General features: G+C 34.5%; 1 protein-coding gene across 1 annotated transcript; it reads left to right on the top strand.

Moving 5' to 3' along the window:
• The first annotated feature begins 14,578 nt into the window (after positions 1-14,578).
• On the top strand, positions 14,579-21,979 carry LOC132051751 (VAN3-binding protein-like). Its single transcript, XM_059442950.1, has 7 exons — positions 14,579-15,067; positions 15,543-15,680; positions 19,516-19,957; positions 20,767-21,006; positions 21,093-21,142; positions 21,429-21,486; positions 21,564-21,979. Exons 1-7 carry the CDS (start codon positions 14,717-14,719, stop codon positions 21,776-21,778), a joined length of 1,494 nt encoding a protein of 497 aa, XP_059298933.1. The 5' UTR covers positions 14,579-14,716; the 3' UTR covers positions 21,779-21,979.
• The last annotated feature ends 1,172 nt before the right edge of the window (positions 21,980-23,151 follow it).

Raw genomic sequence — 23,151 nt, 5'->3', positions numbered from 1 at the left:
CTTTCTATGGCAACAATTTACCAGGTAATTGAAATGCTTGTTATGGTTCACTTTCTATGGCAACGAAGAACTTTGTGTTTGGAACTTCTTCAACAGCCCGGTTGTGTGTCAATGGTTCAATGTGCCCCAGGCAGAAAAAAAGTACTCTCTGCAACTGTGCACCATGCTTAAGCATGACTGCTGGAAAACACATCTTGTGACTTGTACTTGGATACCTTTGCCGCCCTGAACTTTGGATTTCTCAGATCTACCTTAAAATTATATGTCCTAGTCATAGATTTTCTTCTGCTGGTACTTGCAGATGGCCAGAAGGTAGGCATAATGGGGTTTACAGGCTCGGGCCTCATCCACATACTCTACAGGTACATTTGATTAGCCCAAAGGCTCTCGTGGCTTTGGACTTGCACCAGAACTGGCTAATTTCCCTGTTATCTTCATCATGTCTAAATAATGGTAACATTTTTTTTAAAGAAGAAGATCAAATAAGTAAAAGCATTTCATTGTTATCATTTACAATAGAAATATTGGAATATTCAGAAGTACAATGATTAAATTTCTTAAAGATGTGCTAATATAAAAATGATATACTTGAAATGGGAAACCACAGATCTTCTTGGAAGGAGAATGTGGACGATCAGTACATTGTTCAGATTCCTGATACTGCCCACCAAGTCAGCAATGGTCTCTTTCTCTTCTTCCTTTCTTCGCATGCTTTTTCATTACTTGACCAGTTGACCTTGTATTTGCTTTCTTACATTGTCGGAAGTTGCTTTTGTGAATTTGAATTGATGAAAAGAAATGGGACCTTTTTGAGGCCATTAATCCATTGTTTTTCAGCTGGCTCCTTTACATCTTTAAATTCCTTGACTTCTCACCTCAATAAAATCGTATATCTTTGTGGCGTTGATTATATTGTTTCATTTGATATCTTTTAATGAACTTTTCACTTCGCTTTTAAGTTACTTTATCTATGCAAATTTAATTTGTTCCATACATACGGTATTTGTTTACAGTTCCATCAACATAAACATGTTCTATATAGGGTTAGTACATAGTTTAGCCCCCACTTTGTAGCCAAATCCCTTTTACATACCCCTGTTTCAGGGGCAACCATTTACACACCAAAGTTTGCCCGGGTCACCCGTGTGTTTTACACACAAAAGAGCAGCTTTGAACAATTAGATTTTTTTAAAGAAATTCTCTCAGCCGTTCTCTCTCACATCTCCCTCTCTCCCTTTATCGTCTTCGTCATCAACACCACCACCACTGGTAATTTGAAAATGGTGATTCTGATCTGGTTTCAGTTCCTTTCCCTCTCTTTTTATTTTATTATTATTATTTTTTTATTTGTGTGTGTGTGTGTGTGTTAGGACAGTGGTTGAGTGGTGGGCTGTCGGGTGAGGTGGTTTCAGATTGGCTTGGGGATCCATTGTAGTTCATGAGAGCAACCCAGCAGAAGAAGTTCAAGTTTGGCTTTTGATCACCAAAGGAAAGAACAAAAATAGTTTCAGGACTCTTTTAACTTTCAGCATGTCCAGTTCACTGGTGATATTTCCTTCAGGAACTAATAGTTAGTTCGAAATCAGAACCATTAAGTTACGCATTTTAATAGGTTACACGTGTAACTACTACTATTGGAAAATATATCTAACTAATCTGATCCTTTTTCATTCTGGACTTGGTCCGACTTTCTTGCTGTATCAACTGGTTTCATCAAAGAACACTTTCACTAAAGATACAGGCAACAAACCCAACAATGTAGTTCAACAAGTCACTAAAATTCGTAATCTACCAGTTAAAATCAGAGCAAATGAATAATATGTGCAGATAGATAGAAGTGAAAATACGAGAAAAAACATACAATTTGATTTCGAAAGAGAAAGAAGTGAGAAGTATGTTGCATGGAGTAGTGGTGGCACACTGACAGCCATGACGATGGGAAAGACGAAAAAGATGGGTATATTTGTAATTTTAAGTGTTCTCTAAAGTTGATGACACGGTCATGACCCTATTGGTGTGTGACGTACGCATGTTTTTAGAAACTGGTCAAGCATAAAGGTGGTGTGTCTAAGACACACTCGGGAAAACATTTGGCGTGTAAAAAGTTTCCTGTGAAAGACGGGTGCGTGATAGAGATTTTTCTTCAAGCTTGGGAGGTAAAGTGTGTATTAAGCCTTCTGTATTCATGTTAATTTACATGAATACAGCTTTACACATGTTTTGCCCTGATTTTGTCTTTAGTTCAGCAGAGAACTTCTATCCTGGAGTGCTATCAATCAATCGACTAAAATGGAATAACAATCATTTTCATGTTTCTGGAAAAAAAAGGTTTTAAGTTACGATCATTACTAGTTGAATGCTTTTGTGGGCACATGCTGCCCATTTCAATAACATAAGGACTAAGATGAGCTAATGATTCCGCTAGTTGATTGATTGGATTTTGCCTTGTAGTTTGTACCTACTGGAGAGCATATTACTTCTACTATTTCGATCAACCTACTCTATATAGCCCTTGTCTTTTTGACTTCTAGATTGTCTTTATTTCAGAGTGGAGCGGCTTTGTCTATCTCATAATTGAGTCACATATTCCCAATATAGGATCTTGAAGATGGTTGAAATGCACGTTTCTTATTTTCTTTCTTTGAATTATTCGATCTGATTTGTTATTCATGTAATTACAGGAATATTACGTCATCCAAAATAAATCACGACTATTGTTAGCTGCACCTTAACTTAGAAAATATGCGTTTAATTCTTTTTTCAAAGTGAACTATGAATAGACTTGTCAATTGAATGATTTGTAATTTGAGCATAAAAATGATCTAGTGAGACGAACTGAGTCATAACCCAACTTTTTCTGTACTTGACTTTACTCCAAATTCTTATTAATTGATTATTATACCATACGACAGATGGATTCAGAGCTATCGCGAACATAATTAGATATTCTGACGAAATGCTTGAAGCGAATGGAAGATTGTATTACTAAAGAGTGTCTCCTGGTCTCAATTTTATTGTCAAAAATTGTGTGCTCTAGAAAACACTTGTTGACAATTAAAACTGAAGATGTCTGCAGGAGAATGATGACATTTGAGGTCAAACTTGAAATTTTGGTTTGGTACATAGGCAAATGAGAAAAATGAGTAAGCAAAAGAATTGAACGAGGAGCCGTATGAGGTGAAACTCATGTTCGGTTTTGTACAGCGGCAATGATTTGTTTTACAATTGATCTTAATCCGATCAGCTACCTGCCATTGGCTGTTCCAAAAAGACACGTCTTCTTTAGAAAACCAGCCCAAGATTATGGATTAGAAATGCAAAAATCGGTCCACCTGTCCAATTACAAACGAGCTGGATAGCTGATTTAATTAGACCAGATCAAATATGGATCATATCCATATAGAACCTACTATTAAAAATGCGATAAAATATGATCCAAAATAGAGACACGGCGCCACTGAGGGATTTCAAAAGAAATAAAAGGTCTAATAAAGTTGGCTGAATCTTTTTCATTTAAAATCATAAATATCTACAACTTTATAACTTCATCACCTGAAATTCCCTTAGTGTGGTTAATTTTGTTGAATTAAGATGATCCTTGACCAGATTTTGATAATTGTACAAGACTTTAGTGACTCTACTAACTTTAGAAACAGGCGAACATTATGCAGTTCGTTTCCCACTAGATGCATAACTAAAGAGTGTTTATAAGACCGTTTGGCCAGCTTATAAACTAACCAAACATCCACTAATATTTCTCCATATTAAAAAAGCCATGAATAATATGAATATTCAAGTTATCCGTCACTCGTCCCATTTTTGTCGTATTAAATATGCATAAGTGGAATGGTTTATCCGTTTTGTGTAACCTATAGTCGATTCGATTGCATGTTTTGTTGTTTACTCGGCCCTAAGACTACTCAGTTTTTGATTTTGTTTATAATGCATCTTAAAGTAACGTCGTTTGAGGTCACATTTGTTTAAATGGTGACACTATGATGCCCTTTGTTGATGTTTCAGAAATCCTCTCTAATACCACATATTTAAACCCAATTCCTAAATCTAAGTAAGAAAACAATTTCCAATTTGCCAACCACTTTTGGAAAAGAGGGGAGCTGATTTATGCCTATACAAAGAAATGATAGTCATAGGAGTGGAGCTAACTTGAGAAGTACAGGTTCGGCACAATTCAGTAATTTTTATTCAAACCTTATATACTTGTTAAAGAACTTTACTGAATATGTACATATAGTAATCTTCAAAAACTATAAACTTCAAATTATGAATTCGCCTCTACCGGCCACATAGTTTAATTTGACCCATACAAATTCATCAATTTCGAACTCACACCCTTTTGCTGTTAAAAAATGTCAACAATCCCGAAGAGAAAATGAAAGAGAAAGGACAATGCTGTTTCATCATTGGGATCTTCAGACAAAGGGAATAAAGGGCTCTTCTTTAAATCCACTGAAGGCTCAGAGATAGTAATGGTCCCTAACTCCCCAAAATAAAGACATCCACACAACTCTCTTTTAAAATTTCAAAAGCTGATATATTTTTTTTCTTCAGTTTGCTATAATAGTTTTCAGTTCTACTGATATTCGAAGATGGTAAAAGCAAAAGAATTAAAAAGAAAAGAAAAGGGCAAATATGACAGTTGATCTGAAAAGAAAAAAAAATGATGACGTCTGTTATATAGCACGCCTAAATAATCCCCACTAGTATTGGGTACAAACTTCACACAGCTTTCTTCAGAATTATTTTTGTATGGATCCTAAAATAAAAAACATGCAACAACTCTTGACGTTGAGAATACCTGAGACAAAAAATTAAACAAGAGACACAATTAAGAAGAATTCTGCAAAAAAAACAGTGCTTTCAAAACAACCTTATAGGTTTGTCATTTTGTATGTAGCAGTTATGCCCGACAATTCTTCTTGTTTTGCCTTAAGGTATGGTGTCAAAACTGGAATGTAAAATAAGATAAACAGTGACCAATCATCCAATTTCCCAAACTTAATTCAATGGTACTTCAAGAGGGTGCATGAGTTATCAGTGTCGATTTACGGACAGCTGCAGATTTAGAGCTTTGACAACAATTTGTCCAAACTTAGATTGGTCAATTTCGAATTTAGGGTCAAATGCATTTAGAATATGTGCGCTATATATGTGGTGTTAAGTCAGCCTAAAAGTACTTTTAATATAATGTAATGTTATTTGGTATGGGTCAAATTTGTATGGTTTTCTTTAAAAGATCTCACACCATTAAGGATCTTACTACCTTATATATAGTTTCTCAATTATTTCAACTACCAAATATGAGAATATTATGGTCATCTACGAAGAGTTGAGTCAACGGAGAATTAAACTGCCCGCGAATAGACAACTTGACACATTCTATGAATATTGAATTATAGAGATCTAGAATGACCCGTACAGACATAACCAGAGTGCCTGAAACGTGCGGAAATTAGGGAGTGTTTCTCTTCAACAACATTCATCATATCATCTAGGAATATCAATAAGAATTTCTCTCTTTTACTAATTTGTCCATTATTTGTTGTCGATCATTTAACTCTTTATTTCACTGTTTCATCAACGATATAAAAGGATTAGCATTATTTGGATTAACCACGTTGTTTTTACCTTATTCAAATAAGTTCAAATGGTTGACCTAATAATCAAACTTTAGGTTAAGCAATTTCCACACCCAACAATCTCCCCATCAAACTAAGTTTCATGTATTCCATCACGATGACCTGTAGGATCTCCCCTTCAATTAAGTTTCACATGGATCAGACCATCACCACCATTCACGGGTCAATTTTTGAGTTTCACTATGTGTCACCAACATGACCAAGCATTTATGGTCACCAAAGCCCACAAGTTGTGGGCCACATGTCACGCCCTGAACCATAGTCTGGGCGTAACACGGCACTCGGTGCCTTCTTTGCATGTGACCGAGCGAACCACATGGCTTGTAGAATCAACATGGGTACAAACTGATGCGAAATACACTTTAAAACATGTATAGTCTAAATAATATTAGTCATCATAATAATAATGAAAATATTGTTTAATCATGATGCGGAAATAGTCTGAAAGTATATAATAAATGCTAAGCCAATACTGGCTATACGACTCTGAATATCTGACATGACATGACTGAACTAGCCTATCAAACCTCTGACATGAGTCGGATTTTGCTACCTTTATCTTGAAACAATTTTGACATACCTTAACTGCATAACTAACATGAAAGAGAAATAAAGATAACATCCCGAATAGAATGGGGCTCACCAATAGCTGATACGAGCAATAGTCCTAACGAGCAGATCCGTCGTTCTGCAAGTCAATCCCTATATTGTGAAATGCAAGCCCCAGACAATAAAAGGGGACGTTAGTACACTAGAATTGTATTGGTATGTAAAACAATTGAATGAAATAAACATGACACATGAAATAGTAGAACTGAGACCGGAACTGAATCTGTGAGCTGAACATGAACATGAATATCATCTAACATGAATAAAATATTTCAAGTCTATAAAGATATAAAGATATCTGTGGGAGTGCATTAGTATAACCGACATGTAACCACCACGTAAGTACGTGGTGTCTGATCTCTGCCCGATCAGCTAAGCCATTGTCACGACCCAACTAGTGGGCCATGACGGGTACCCGGAGCTGGCTACTGAGCACCACTCATCATGCTATCTATCATACTCAACCTGGACATATATCATTTTCAAGATGATACTTGCAATGAAATAATCACTAAACATCTCCCAACACATATGTATATATACATATAAGCCCACAAGGCTACAAAAATAATATACAAAATATACACTGAGGTGATCATGAGACATCTACTACCCCACATATGTATCTACGAGCCTCTACTGGAATACTGAGACATAAGGATGGGACAGGACCCCTCCATGTCCAAATATATACACAAAAGAATATACCGATAGCGGCAACTCCGGAGTAGTGGAGTGCTCCTGGTATGCTGATATGACTCCTAAGGATTGGCACCGTCTCCCTGTATACCTGTGGGCATGAACACAGCGTCCATAAAAGAAAAAAGACGTCAGTACGAACAATGTACTGAGTATGTAAGGCATATATGATAACCTGATAAGGATATATAGAAAACATAAGAAGAAAGTATAACTACAACTGCTTGCCTCTTGAGGCGGAATCATGCATGCTCATTTTTACCTTTAAAACATATCACACATACATACATAAGTTGTCTGAATCAAATAACACCATTAGCCCGCATCCGGGTTAATCATTTCGCGCCGCCTACTAGTGGTGTCTGCTCATGCCATATAGACACGGTGTAATAAGCCGCCCGCCTTAGCGGTCTTTGCCCGACCATCTAGGCACGGTGTAATCATCATCATACACTCAACATGAAGCATGCATAAGAGCTCAAGTAAAAGCTATAACTCTATCGGAGTGATGTAAGGTCGGTAGCCTCCGATTATCTTATGAAAACATCATAATCATCATGTCTCGCCTTGAAGGAACTAGCATTATGAGGTGAGACTATCAACAATGAATAACAGTCAAGGAAATCATACATCAAGATCATTAATCTCATAATAGCATCCTTTCATAAGCTTAGAATCCCTATGACTAAAATCATCATTATCATAGCTCATCTCTTATCTTTATCTCATGAGAATATCTTAATAATCATGGACTCGTAATTTCCGGAATTTAAGAAATTCATGGAAAGATAGAAGATATTATGTGATGGAAGTCATGCGTTAGAAAGAATGGCTAGCCTTACATACCTTTATGTCTCTTTAACTCTATCGACTAAATGGTCTCCTTCCAAGCTCGCGATACATTCAAGAGAAGTCGTACCATGGTTAAGCCATTGGAAACATGCCTAAGTTAAAGCTAAAGCGACTAAAAAAAACTAACGAAAATTGGGCAGCATTTCCTTTGTTTCTATAACTTTTCCTATTTAATAAAACAACTCCCAAACATCATAGTAACACCCATAATATCACAATCAATGGATTTCTCAAGTTAAACATGGCTTACTTCTCAAATTCACCCTTAAAATCACCCATAACCATGACTACAATACAATCACCATTATTCCTTCTTCACATAATACTTCCTCAACGTCATTAGTATCATTCATGACAATATTATTCTCACCTTATACCAAGAATTATGATTCACATTAATTTACTACTCAAAATACATTTATTTTCCACATTCAAGCTCATATTCTACATTCTTATCTAATCCAAGTCTTTCGACCACTCCACACCTTTAATAATATGAAATAATTGTAAAGCTCACCTTTGATTATGTAGAAATGATCTTTGGAGGAAGATACTCCACTTGAGAACAACAGCAACTTCAATTCCAAAGAGAATTCCAAGCTTCCATTAACCCTAGTGAACACCCATACACTTGTTACACTTGATTCTTGGTGTTTGATCTTTGATTTACCTTGGATTTATGTTGGTATGGTACGGAGAAGGTTTTAGAGCTCTCTTGAGGTGTGGAGGAAATGAGAAATCTAAAAAATAAGAACAAGGGTCGCCTATTTATAATTGAAACTGGAAGGTTCCAGTGAAACGGTTCGACGAGCAGGTCAACGATCAGTCGATATGTCGACGGCCCGTCGACACTGACTGGTGTCTGCGAAATTTCCTGATTCAGTTCTGATTTCATCGATTTGATTCGTTCAGCTTCTAACTCTATAATTTACCCAGAATACCTACTGATACATTTGTACACGGAGTACAACAATTAATGTCCCCAAACTCGGGCACGGGTCTCCATTCTCAAGACATACTCGACTAGGAAATCGTTAGTTCTATTATGACGAAGACGTGGGGCGTAACAACCATCCCATACCTTGCCGGGGTACAAGACATAAACATGACATGAATAGATCCAATATCCCACAATGGGTAAACATGAAGGAAAAGTCCTAACTGGGCTGAGCGATCCTTATCCTACGCTGGCATACATAGTTTCAGGTATTAAACCTTCTCGGTAATCTATGAAACTCCCAAAACATGAACATGGATAGAGTTGGCTTAGAAGCCCATGAATTACATAAACATGACTTGTAACATGGTACATAAGTATGGTTTAACATACTACTACTACTACTACTACTACTACTAATAATAATAATAATAGTAGTAGTAGTAGTAATATATATATATATATATATATATATATATATATATATATATATATATATATATATATCATGAAAGCATGTAGGATTTTCATGGAATTGATCATAATTGTTAATAACTTGCATTTAAGAACCCATGGAATGCAACATGTGGGTTTTCATGGATTACGGATAGATTCTCAATAATCAAAAGGGAATATTAATAACACAATAACGAACTATTAATACAAACATGGTATATCATGGTACATGTACTTAGGTTATCATGATCATGTCTAGAACCCTAGTTTGGTGAACTTTCTTATAATCATGGAAGAGCATGGCGTCAGAAAGAATAATGATGTTCTCACACGTAGATAGAAACCCTACATTCTTGTAACACTCCAAAACTTATATAAAAGTATGAACTTTGAGAAGAAGTCCAAAAGCCTTAGTCTTGAATCCTTGTGATGGGTTTTCTTGAAAACCCTAGGTTAAGAATAATGAATTCTTATTTAGAAATCATGGATATAGGTTAGAATTCACTTGAAAAGCTTGTAATAAACTTACCTTAGCATATGAGATTGATGGCAGGAGAAACACTTCGTTCTAGGGCTTGAGAATATGAAAAATAAGAAAAGGAAGTGAAGTCTCGTATTTATACTATAGCTGAGCTGGGAAAATGTACGGGCACCATGTACGGCCCATACAATGGGGCCATACTTAGAATGGAAAATTCCAGTAACTTCTAATTATTTCTGATGAGGTACGGGCACCAAGTGCGGCCTGTACTTAGTATGGCCCGTACAATGTGGTTGTACCTGGAATGCCAAATATCAGAGACCTCGAATTTTTCCTTGTGAGGTACGTCCATAAAGTACGGCCCGTACATGAATGTACGGCCCATACAAATGACGTAAAACGTCAATTTAACGATCTGAGGCTAATTTTCAATCCCAACACTTCCCATCTTGGTTTCTAAGTCCCTGAATCATGAATAAGCTTAGTTAGGAGGTACGAGGTGTTACACCATAACTAGTTTCTTTTTGTGTGCATACCTCTCTAGTTTCTAAGCTATCTTTGGCATGGTAATGTAATGACCCGTTTGGCCGTTATGAGCGTTCTTTCTCTCTCCGAAGTACCCCTTGTTTGGATTCGCAACGGTAGTATTTTACGCGTGGGATTAGCGGGTAAGGGTGACCTATAGCCGATTTGGAAAGAAATAAATCAACTTAGGATTTTCTGAACATGTGCCTTGCACCTACGATTGGTGGGCCGCCTCGGTGAGCCCGCATCTGCCAGAAATCTGAGGAATTAATGAATCCATATCTGTGAAATACTTTTCGCAGAGACGTTATCGCGTAGGCGGGCTATGGCTCGCGGAAGCGGAAATCGCTGAACATATCAGATGTTTATTTCTCCACTTCGGGATTGGACCTCATTTTCACCCCCAAAATATTCCTAGAGCAGATTTTAGAGTGATTTCAGAGACTTCCATGATTTTGGCTTGGACCTCGCTTTGTTCGGATGCGTTCCAAAAAGGGAGAGGGTCAAGATGGATGTTCGTGGCTCCTGTTCGGTTTCAAGGTAGGTTACGGTCTATTTTCGCATAGACTCCGATTAGTGAATCATATGTAGATAGATAGCATTGACGGCGAAACCATGATAGGCCTTCGGACATGGCGTGAAGGTTGATTCTAATTAGATTGGTTCTGTTAGCTGTTATGCGGGCTTGTCGCCATACTTGTAATTGTCTGTGTTTAGAATTGACGTATTTATCTTTGGGTTATGGTCTTATCATTCTTGATTAGGGCAGTAATATGTGTTGGTTCCATAAAACATGTTGAGTTGTGGTTTGTGAATTTACGCTTGACTTATGGATAGGGAGGTATTGGTACAATGATGTGTGATCAAGTTCTGTATTCTTGATATGTGTTATGCATTCAATTAGGGGAATTGTGATGACTGACTCTGCGCTGATTTACTTTCTGTCCCTGAATTAACTCCCATTTCCCCCTGTTACTGTGCAGTGATTGAATTGATTTCATGCATGGAATTGCATCTCATCTCATTATTTCATGGTATAACCGTGGTTTTAATATGATTATGAAACTGGAAATAATGAAGAGTGAGAGAATGTAGCCTTCGAGGTTTCTATCGGAGAGCGTAAAAGAGAGATGAGAGTTCGCGATCCGAGGTTGTTACAGGAGCAGAATGTGTGATCGTGATCCGAGGTCATTCTTGGAGTGAGAGAGTGCTTGTTGAGCGAGGTGTCTTGCCGAGACGAGGTGCACATGGACTTCGTGGATCCCCCATGGGTCATGTCTATGAGACTTTATCCTTAGCATGTGGGTATGGTACTAAAGGGTTGACCAGTGCATTGCATTTACATTGCATATCATTACATTCCATTTCACATGTTGGTATCACATTTATTATCGATTCTTGTATGTGATATTGAATTGTTGCTTGTGGTGAGGATTCCGTATCTATTTGACAAACTTGTGGATTAGATGGCTCCACATAGGCTTATAACTTGAGGTTTACGAGACCTATAATCATTATTGATGTTGAGTGTCTGTATGAACTGCGCATCTGCTCTATCTGTCAATTGTTGTCGACCTATGATACCTACGAGTACGTGTGTTTGTATTCATGCTACAACCTTTTTTCGGGGTGTAGAGTTGTTCCAGTTTGATGTTTGAGATATCGAGGTAGATTCCGAGATTTCACAGAGACGTTCTGAGTGAGCCACTAGCCGGTTTTGCTTTCCTAAGTCTCTTCGTATGAACTCTGTCTATCCCACCCTTAGGACCGTGTTTACCTACTTTTGGAGTCTTAATGTTATTTCAATTCTTGTAATTCATTATAGAAGCTCTTGTACCGTGGAAGACCAGATTTTGACAAATTTGTTTATAAAGTCTGTTCCATCATTCCTTAATGTCTTTATGATTCTAGTATGCTTTACATACTTAAATTCCGCACTTGTCTTCTAAAAAGAGGTTAATGATTTGGGAATGGTATGTCTGCCAGGGAGATAGTGTAGGTGCCATCATGACCGTGAATTGGGTCGTGACAGGTAAAAGTAACCAAGGCTAGCGCAAGCATTTTCATTATCGTCCCGCCGTACCATTAGCTCTAATAGCGATTGTTAGGCTAAATTGGTCCAAAGTTTTATATTTATCATGGTGTGCGGATATTGTCTGTATTGGACTGAACTCGCATGATTTTTTTCAAAAAATTTCATACCCTTAAGATATATTCTATATTTTCTATATATATACACACACAACAGTTTAACCAGCTAAAACAAAAAGATTAAACAAATATTTTCTTCTATACACAACACACTCATAATGGATTAAAATGGGCCAACTGTACTCTCGTGTCCTCCTGTGGAAGTAAAAAGGATGATACTTCCTGCTTTTCCTTTTTTTTCTCTTCCAAAATTTTGTCAGTGAAATTAGCATCCAAAGCTTTGACTACCCGGTTCTTTAGAATTCACAACTTTCCACTTAAACTACCTTGGGCGGAGTTAGTATCCCACTTACAAGTTTAGTAGAACTAGTAAAGTTCACATAATACGTATGAATAATTTATTAAGAGCTCAATATCTTTCTTTTTCTAAAATGTTTAAATTTAAAATCCTAATTTCGCCTATAAAACTATATATAATTGAATTTAAAATGTAAAATATATGTTTATACTACTAGCTTTCACTACCCTGAAAGATTAAATATCACTCCACAATCATTGACTTAAAAGTTTAAAATTGCCTCCAATTTTCTTCTAGATAAGAGTGTTTTCCAATTATCTCTTGTATAACTTTGAACCTGGAGGGGTTTTACCAATTTAAACCAACCCTCTTTTATAAAGGGCAAAAATCATAAATAGACACTTTTTTATTTTGTAAGTGAAAAAAGCAAATGTTCTAAAGTTTCACTGTGAATTTTGAAATTTCAGGATAATACCATCTATTTTTCAAGGACAGCGTTGCAAAATAGTACTCCCTCCGTCCCATAATAAGTGTCACTTTAACCAAAAAAATTTGCCTCATAATAAGTGTCACCTTAGGAAACCAAGACATAAATTGACTAATTTTTTTCAAGTCTACCCTTAGACAAAAATAACAAGTTAAAGTAACATCTAAATAATGATTGAAAAAAGTTACATAGTAACTTGATATTATTGGATTCCTAATGTCAAAAGGATTACTACTTGTGCATGCTCTAATCAAGAGGAAAAAGTTAATTTATTTTTATTATATAGGGGTAATTTAGTAAACTTTACATTGCATTATTAACTTTTTAATATGCGTGTTTTTGGCTAAGATGATACTTATTATGAGACGGATGAAGTACTAGTTAGCTTTATTTTTACCGTATACACCGTATTAGTGGCGGACCAGCTGTGTAGGGCCCTAGTTAAAGCTTTAGTAGCTTTGTTTTATAAACTTATTTCTTTTTGTGGGGCGATTGCGCTTTAGCTTTTATGCAGCAGTGTGCCTGGGATCACCCAAATATTTGGTGCAATTATCTTTCAAAAGAAAGGAAGTCACGTTGCAGACTCCTGACAATAAGTCAAAGAGACCTCCTTGACTACGGTCCAGTTGCCTTCATTTTCAACAATTCCACCTTTCAAGAAAACACTCTAAATGTGATTTAACTTACTTATTAATGTTAGCACTGTTAATATATAAAATTCAACCTATTGTAACATGTTGCTTGTAAGAAAAAATCAATTGAATTTAATTCATTTGAGAATCATACGGTGCAAATAGTTTTTTTTTTTATATAATTTTTTTTTTTAGTTTTTATAAACTGTTGAATCCATTTAACTTTTAGGTATAACATTTTTGCACTTTTTTGAATCCTCTTATTAGAATTAATTCTTAGCTCCACCATTGTCCATCATATGTTCTAGATCACTAATTCCACTTATTACATATATAGCATATTTGGTCAAACTTATGGCAAGCTAAAAGTGCTTATTTTATGCTTGATCAAGTTTTTAAGGAAAAAAAATGTTTTTGAATGGTAGCTGGAAAAATATTTTTCCTGAGAAAGACTTTTAGATAAACACATATTACTATTCTAATATTGACATAAGTACTTTTCAAATTATTAGTCAAACACAAATTGATATTTTCTAACAACATTTTCAAAGAAGTATTTGTACTTAAAAAATAAGTAGATTTTGAAAATTCGGCTAGTCAGGCTAGTTGTTACCTATATTTATCTTTTGAACATCGTGACAATGTAACATTACATCGGTGGATAGAAGCTAAAATTATTAAAAAAAATAATAGGATTTTAAAACGATATTATTAAGATAATTTTATTATAGACATTTCTCAATCAGATGTGTACAAATCAGGACAATATCGACAAGTCAAGTTCCTAGTATAAAAAGACGTCCAAAGCTAAAATCAACAAGACCCCGGCAGTCTTCTTCAAAAGCAATTCACACACTCACACTAGAACACTATACTACTACTACTACACAAACTTGCCCAAGTTAGCAAAAATTGTGAGTTTTTTGCACATCATGGATCATAAATGGTCAGAAAAAAACATGGTGAATGGAGTAAATCTACCAGAAAGTCCAAAAGCACCAATGGAATTCTTGTCAAGATCATGGAGTGCCTCTGCTTTGCAAGTATGCAAAACCTTAACTAATTCATCTCCATCTCTTCTACCTAAGGCTACCATTGCAAATAATTCCTCTGCTAGTAATAACAATACAAATAGTAGTACTAGCAGTACTGTTGTTGTTACTATACCTGAGAATATCTCTGCTGAGGAAGAAGATTTAGCTAATAAGCTTGCTGGAAATACATTCTCTTTTGCTTCCTCTGCTACTTCTCAACTTGTCCTTGAACGCATTATGTCTCAATCTGTAAGTACATACTCTTAACACATTTTGTATGGTCCTTACTTTTTTAGTCATGTCAGTGATTTATACACTAGTTGAAAACATTAAAACGTCAAATTTTCTTGTTTATACGGTCAAACCCCTCTATATAGCAGCATCGTGTGTCTGAATATTGTTAATGAAAGATTGTTATAGAAAACTTAGTAATATAACATGAAAAATTAGTTCCAAGAAAAACTTTGATGTTATAACGAAAAGTATTGTTAAAAAAATGACTGTTATAGAGTCTGTCTGTATAATCTTTGTTGAGATACGTTTGTAGTGGAGCAATTTGAATAGTAGAGATTCGTGTAATTAGTCCAATTTACTTGAAATTGAGACGTGTTACAAAAAAAGTGAAAAAGAGGGATGGTTTCTTTTTGTTTGTTTACATTACAGCGGAATTTCATGGAACAATACAGTAATAACATTTTTAACATATTTTTTGGGAAATTGTTAGATGCACAATGGGCAGGAAATATCACCATTAACTTCAGGAAGATTATCTCATAGTAGCGGACCTCTCAATGGTTCTCTGACTGAAGAAACTGATAGCCCTCCAGTCTCTCCTTCTGAAGAGTTCGAAGATGTTGTTAAGGTAATTAATTTCTCTCATTATTAAATTAAGGTTAATTTCTTTAGTATCTTGATCACTTTATTTTGTCAATTAAAGCAGCCCCAAGTGCATATCTTTTCTGTCTTAAATGTTTAATTATGATAAATGTGGACTGTGGTTATTAGTTACTCCCTCCGTCCCATAATAAGTGTCACCTTCGTCAAAAACACGTAGATTAAGAAGCCAATAATGCAATGTCAAGTTTACCAAATTACCCCTATATAATAAAAAAAATTAATTTTCCTCTTGATTAGAGCATGTACAAATACTAAACCTTTTACATTGAGAATCCAACAATATCAAGTTTCTATGTGGCTTCTCAAATTATCATTTAGATGTTACTTTAACTTTTCAATTTTTGTTTAAGGATAGAATTAAAAAAAATTAGCTAATTTGTGTTTTGATTCTAAAATGACACTTATTATGAAACAATTTTTTTTGAATTAAAATGATATTTATTATGAGACGGAGGGAATAATAATGATGATGGCTGCTGATTGAGTATTTGATTGTGAGCTTACAGAAATAAGGGGATTCTATTGGACCCACTTCTAAAGGGAAAGCTTTTTCTAGTGTTCTTCACAAGAAAAGTTAAAAACATAATGCACTTTTGTTAATTTCGATATTCAACTTTTTCTTGCTTTACAAATTACAAGGATGCTTTAGCCGTCTAATCAGAGCTGCCTTTTGACTTCATTTGCAGAATAACTCTACCCCAAAGTGCCAAAAATAGAAAAACGAAAAAGATAAAGATGTTAACTTTGGTTTTATACGAGATCAAGAAAGTTAAAACAAAAATGAAAAAGCGAAATCAAACTTTTATAGAAAAAGACAAGGGACGCAATGGCACTCAACCCATGTCCAAGTAACTTATTTCCTTATGACTTGTGAGGCTAGCTAGAATTTTAAAAATGAATTTAACTTATATACTTATTAGTGATGTAAAGAACTTTACTCAATCAGTGTAAATTACTTTTTAGCAAATTGTCCATAAATTACTTTTTAGCAAATTGTCCATTTTATGTTTTGTATTACTTACTATCTTTGTTTCATTTTATATGAAGATGTCAAATAAGTTTTTCTTTGACAGAATATTTCAAACTTTTTGAAAGCACCGTAAATTATTAGATATGTTAACTTGTATTACTACTTTTTGTGTAGCTTTAAAATTCGTAAATTTTATTTTAATTTTTTTGAAGAATCTCTATCCAAATTCATAGTCAAATTTTAAGTATTTTGATCCTCTTATTTCGATTCCCTTCGCATTAATTGTGACAGAAACAATATTATACTTATCATGACCAATACCTATAATTTCATCTTTTAAAGAACTATGTTAGTATGTTATAAACTCCGTAGGATTTACGTAATTACGTCTCCCACTTGAAGTTCAAGGGAAATGAGTGAGTTAATTCCTTGGATGGTCACCTAAGTTTAGAGAATTTCCTACAAAAGTCACTTTTGTTTCATTTAGAACAATAAAGTTATTCAAGTATCACTATTTTTCTCAAAAAATACCAAATACCTCAAAAGCGTCCTTCTCTCCTAGTTGGCATGCCACGTCATTAGAGCCCCATATTTTTAATAATAGACTTATTTAACTCATTAAACTCATTTAATCAAATTCATATTTTATATCTAATCAAATATGACCCGGTTAAAAATCGGCAAAGGAACAAACTAGCATGTAATCTATATGAATTAGAATTAAAAGAGAGAATTTTTTTAAATCTATAGATAAGTATTAAAATTTAAAATTAAAATATAAAAAAATTGTTTAGAGCTTTAGTTTAATATATTTCTAGGTATTAACATGATTAACTTGACAAGTTGGAATATCTATATCATAACATGAAATAAATTAAGAATATGTTATATTTCATATAAGACTAATAATATAATATTTCAAAATAAAAAATAAGAGTTATAATATAATATTTTAAAATAAGTATTATAGTAATGAAAATTCTATATCTTTTGCATGAGAAATAAAAAGATCTCGATGGTATGAAAATGAAAATGCCAAAAATTGCAAACTACATATATATGAATAGATAGCTAAAAATAAAGAGAGAAAATTTACACTAACTTTATTTTTTAAATATACGATTTAATTAGATTTTTTAAAAGTTAAACCAATACGAATTTAATTTTTGTGTTATCTGTGTAATTGTATTTTAATGTGGAAAGACTATGTTGTTTAATGTGGAAAAAAATATGCTATTTAAAACAACTTGAATTTGAATAGAAAGATTAAATTGCTTGAACTTTAATTTAAATTAAAAGATAATACATTTGAATCGAGATTAAAAAGAATTTAGATTTGAAAAAGTGGCTTAATAAAAAGTGTGTTTTGATTCTTTTGCCGCTTTTTAACCATGTTATATTTAATTGGGTATAAAATATGAATTTGATTAAATGAGTTTGATGAGTTAAATATGTCTATTATTAAAATAAAAAAATGGGGCTTTAGTGACATGGCATGCCAACTAGGAGAGAATGAGGCTTAATTTTGAGGTGTTTAGCTACTTTTTGAGGAAAATAGTGATACTTGAGTGACCTTATTGTCCTAAATGAAATAAAAGTGACTTTTGTAGAAAATTCCCTAAGCTTGGGTCACCATCCAAGAAATTAACTCGGAAATGAGTAGTCATATAAGATACTCGTGTTAAAACAAGCCATGACTTGGTAAAAGCCTTTTGATTTTAGACTGGCACACACTGATGTAATTAATAACAGAACCTGATCTATAAAACCTATCACATGGAGTACCTTGTAGTTATGTAGCACGTGAAGATGTCATATCTAAACGAGGCAAATTGAATTTGTTTGTATTAATTAGCTTTCACTAGAATATACTACGAGTAAGATTCAAGATGACTGAGATTTGTCCTACTATTTAGTTACCCATCACCAGGGCAGCAACTTTCTGAAGAACTAGTGGAGTGTGTAAATGGAAAAAATTGATGCTCACTGTCAATCTTTATCAATTTGTCATTGCTTCCCTGTTCAGAATTTTGGCAAATTACTGGCATTCACCGATTTCAGAATTCTGGCAAATTATTGGCATTTACCAATTTCAGAATTCTGGCAAATTACTGGCATTCACCAATTTCAGAATTCTGGCTTGCTTGTTTTAGTTTCCCATCAACTTGTTTCCTCTCTTATGTAACGTTAAATTTTACCTATCTGCATCAAGTTGTACCTTTTGATGTTATTTACATGCCATTGTCACCTTCATTACAGCCATATTCAAGATTTAGATTTTAGAGAGTTTGCACCAAACTAACTCAATTTATTATGATTAAGTAAAAATATGCATTAGTTAAGCATAGTTAACTGATAAAATTGTACGCATAAAACACATGTCATGCATCTATTCGTCTAGTGTAAACATTCAGTACAATACTCCCTCCTCCCATTTTAATTATCGTTTTGGCTCTTTTCACGTCAATTAAGAAAATAATAAATACAAGATATAGTTTTCTAAGTTATCTCTATTTAATAAAAGTAGATTGATTTGTTTCATCTTAAACACTGTGCGTTCATTAGCCTTGAATTATTAAAGTGACAATTATTTTGGTCACCTTTTTTTGAGTTAAAGTGATTGTTAGTTTGGGATACAGAGGTGTACCTACCTTCTTACATATGGACCAATACACATTTGAATTTATGTGATCAAATTTTAATAGTATCTTTTGAGATTTCATTAATTTTCACAAATTTATACTTCGTATTGAAAATATTGCTTTCAATTAATTTAATGTTACATCTACCACTAATATTCATTTTCTCACCATATGGGATGTGCATGCAGTACTTGAAAGCAAACAGCACACTGCAACCATTATTCACAAACGTAAGAAACGGATACAGCGGATCCGCTGTTAGTTTAGCACCCAACACCCCTGGTGGTAAGACAGTAGGGAGGTGGTTAAAAGAAAGGAGAGAGAAAAAGAAAGAAGAAAGCCGGGCCCAAAACGCGCAACTCCACGCTATTGTTTCAGTAGCTGGAGTTGCTGCATCGGTGGCCGCAATTGCTGCGGCCACCGCATCTGCATCGTCTATGGGGAAAGACGAGCAGATGGCGAAGACTGATGCTGCTGTTGCATCGGCAACAATGCTGGTGGCAGCACAGTGTGTGGAGGCTGCTGAAGCTATGGGTGCTGATAGGGATCATCTTATATCTGCGATTAGTTCTGCTGTTAATGTGCGTTCCCATGGGGATATATCAACTCTTACTGCTGCTGCTGCCACAGGTGACTAAATCATTTGGTTAATTTACAGTTTTAGACACTTCAACTCGACACAATTGCAGAGTTAATTTGACTACTAACAACATTTAAAAAATGGATTTTAATGATGTAACATATGGTCAGTTAATATCATAATGGTGGTGTTTCATGTACTTCCTCTGGTCCATTGTCTCACTTGATCAATATCCCACTAATTAATTGAAACACTAAAGATGGGAAAAAGGTCAAATACATTTGACAACACTCAACTTGTTCGGTACTTCCATGTAAATTAGGATTAGTATCTATTGAACAAATACTCCCTTCGTTCCAAATTAGTTATCATGTTTTACTTCTACTTCTTGAGAGTCAATTTGACTAAATTTTTGAACTATATTTGATTAGATTCGCTCAATATTTTACAATTACAATTTAAATATTAAAAAATTATATGAAAAGTACTACAAGTTGCAACTTTTCTCATGTCAATTTGATGAATTTTTTTTTTTTAAATGTTGGTAAAAGTTTATATAGTTTGACTCTAAAAAAAAAAAAAAAAAACAACAGAAACATGACAACTAGTAATATGAAACGGAGTGAGTACATCACTCAAGATATGTACCTATTAGACACGACCAGTGTGTGTTCTACACTAATATTGATCGCGGGAGAATCTTTTTAAATTTAAAAGAAAAATCCTTCTTCGATTGGTACTTGTCCTTGTAAATGACTTGTTTTGTTAAATTTCAAACATTTTGAAACAAATTCAATTCGATAAGACAATTAATATTAGGGAGTTGAGGTAGTAATATGCTTCTTCTTTTTTTTTCCAGCTTTGCGAGGAGCTGCAACATTAAAGGCAAGAGCACTGAAGGAAGTATGGAACATAGCAGCGGTAATTCCAATAGACAAGGGAATTGGGGCAGGCACAGGTCGAAACAGTGACCAATCTCACAGTAATAGTAGTAGCAGTAATTACTGTGAGGGACTTGACATTGAAGAGAACTTTTTGGGTGTTTGTAATCAAGAATTGCTGGCTCGGGGTCGTGAGCTACTCAAGAGAACGCGTAATGGTAATTTCTACAAGTCCCCATGGTTACAAATTGAATGCACAAAATTCTGTCCAATTTTACTTAAGCAGTCTATTTGTTCGTTTCAGGTGATCTTCATTGGAAAATTGTCTCTGTTTATATTCATCGAAGCGGAGAGGTAATCACCTTAGTTATATACACTTATATAGTATCATGATTTTTGTACACCATTTGTTGTATTTTAATTTGTAATAGCATGTTAGTAGAAATTCATTTTTACCAGGTTATTAATTACTAATGTTTATTATAGAAATTGACTGACCTGTAATAAACTTAATTTATAAGTGCTTTGATCGTACAAATATGGTAACTCGTCAATACATAGAATTTGATCGTATAAATAGTCTTTGAGTTGATTGAGTCCTTACCATCAATCTAATTTTTGATGTATCCCAATTTCACAGGTGATGTTGAAGATGAAAAGCAAACATGTGGGAAAAACTATCACCAAGAAAAAGAAAAGTACGTCCTACTAATTTGAAATGTTATAGCAAAACGCCTATGAATTAAAAAACTTGACAAAATGTTGTGTCTTGCAGATGTAGTACTAGAAGTTTACAAGGATGTACCAGCATGGCCAGGAAGGCATTTATTTGAGGATGGAGAAAAACGTCGATATTTTGGACTAAAGACAGAAGTACGTGGTGTGGTTGAGTTCGAATGCAAGAACCAAAGAGAATATGAGATGTGGACTCAAGGTGTTTCAAGACTTCTCTCTATGGTGGCTGAGAGGAAGAAGAGATTTCAAACCTAATTAAATGCCAAAGATATTACACTAATATGTTACTAATTAGTAGGTACCACTAGTCTTTGAGAACCAGTACTAGATTAATTCTATGAAGGTAGAATATATTGTATAAAAGTTTTGATGGGCTTGTGAAAAACAATCTAGAACTTATGCATGTATTATATTCTGTATGTTTAGACCTCGAAGAAATTAAGTTGTGATCTCCTAGCTCAACTTTTTTTTTTTATTAAGTTGTGGGGCACTAGCATAACATGTCATATTTCAACTATCTTATGAGTTATGACAGTACTGGAATAAGAAGCACAAATTAAAATGTAAGACAATAGCATAAAGCTTATGCAAAAACATAGACCTATCTTCCGAACAAATACTACTACTATTATAATGTACTAGTCTGTTTAACAGTTATGTTAAATGTGTCAAATTAAGGAAAACTTACATGCTAGTTGGAATGTCTAGAAATTTTCACTCCATAACCTAATGTTTTTTTTCTTCTCATGAAACCCAAAACTCTAATCCAACCATCATGCTGGAGACGGAGAGAAAAAGAGGAAATGCAAAAATCACGGCCGTTTGGACGTGCAGTAGTGTAATTCTAAAAGGAGTAGAGGGGTAAAAAATGGGTGATCTAATTAAGCCATGTGTTGGACACATGGCAAATTGTAGGGCAAATCAGTGTAATTAGTTTCTAATCGTTAACTGTTAAGTCAATAAAGGTCATACTAGTCAGTTTTGTAACGGCAAGAATATTTCTAAACTAACTACTCCTGTATTAAGGGCGGGCACAAGTGAGCCATTTCGACCGTTCAAGGTATATTTGGACCATTTTTCTTCAGTAAATGTACGCTATTCTATCATATTTATGTAAGATTAACTTAATTCACACAGCATCTTGAACACAATAATCTTACATGGAGATAATACGGAAAACATACCTGATGCGGAAGACATTATCATGAAAGCGGAAGCTTTAATTGTGTAAAACTGATTTCTACCTCCTTGCCCTAGTCTTACGTTGAAGTCGGTGATGGAAAAAAAAATGTATAGAATAAGTGGTAACCCTAATGGGTGGAGGGAGGACCAATTTATAGGAGTTGAGACTTAATCCGGTACGTCCATCAAGTAACCGATCTAACGAACGAGATTTATTCTTCATTAAATATTAGTTATGGGCTTTACATTAATTGGACCACATATTAGAATTAATAAAATTCTAACATTCTCCCACTTGGCCCAATGACCGCATAACGCTAATATTTAACAATATAAACATTAGTTGCGCATAAAATAAATCTCTTATATAACGTCCGTCATACATACCATAATATGACAAACCACTAATGCGAGTTATGGCGGTTATACATAATTTTGTGCTACAT

The sequence above is a fragment of the Lycium ferocissimum genome, chromosome 1 (genome assembly GCF_029784015.1).
Source record: "Lycium ferocissimum isolate CSIRO_LF1 chromosome 1, AGI_CSIRO_Lferr_CH_V1, whole genome shotgun sequence".
Lineage (NCBI taxonomy): Eukaryota > Viridiplantae > Streptophyta > Magnoliopsida > Solanales > Solanaceae > Lycium > Lycium ferocissimum.
The sequence above is the reverse complement of the archived record's forward strand: the minus strand, read 5'-3'. Positions and strand labels throughout refer to the sequence as shown.

Bases quoted from the DNA above. Each gene is read 5' to 3' on its own strand.
- LOC132051751 (XM_059442950.1), top strand. From the start codon at position 14,717: ATGGATCATAAATGGTCAGAAAAAAACATGGTGAATGGAGTAAATCTA. The intron at 15,068-15,542 runs GTAAGTACATAC...GGAAATTGTTAG, and splicing joins AACGCATTATGTCTCAATCT to ATGCACAATGGGCAGGAAAT. The intron at 21,143-21,428 runs GTAATCACCTTA...CCAATTTCACAG, and splicing joins ATATTCATCGAAGCGGAGAG to GTGATGTTGAAGATGAAAAG.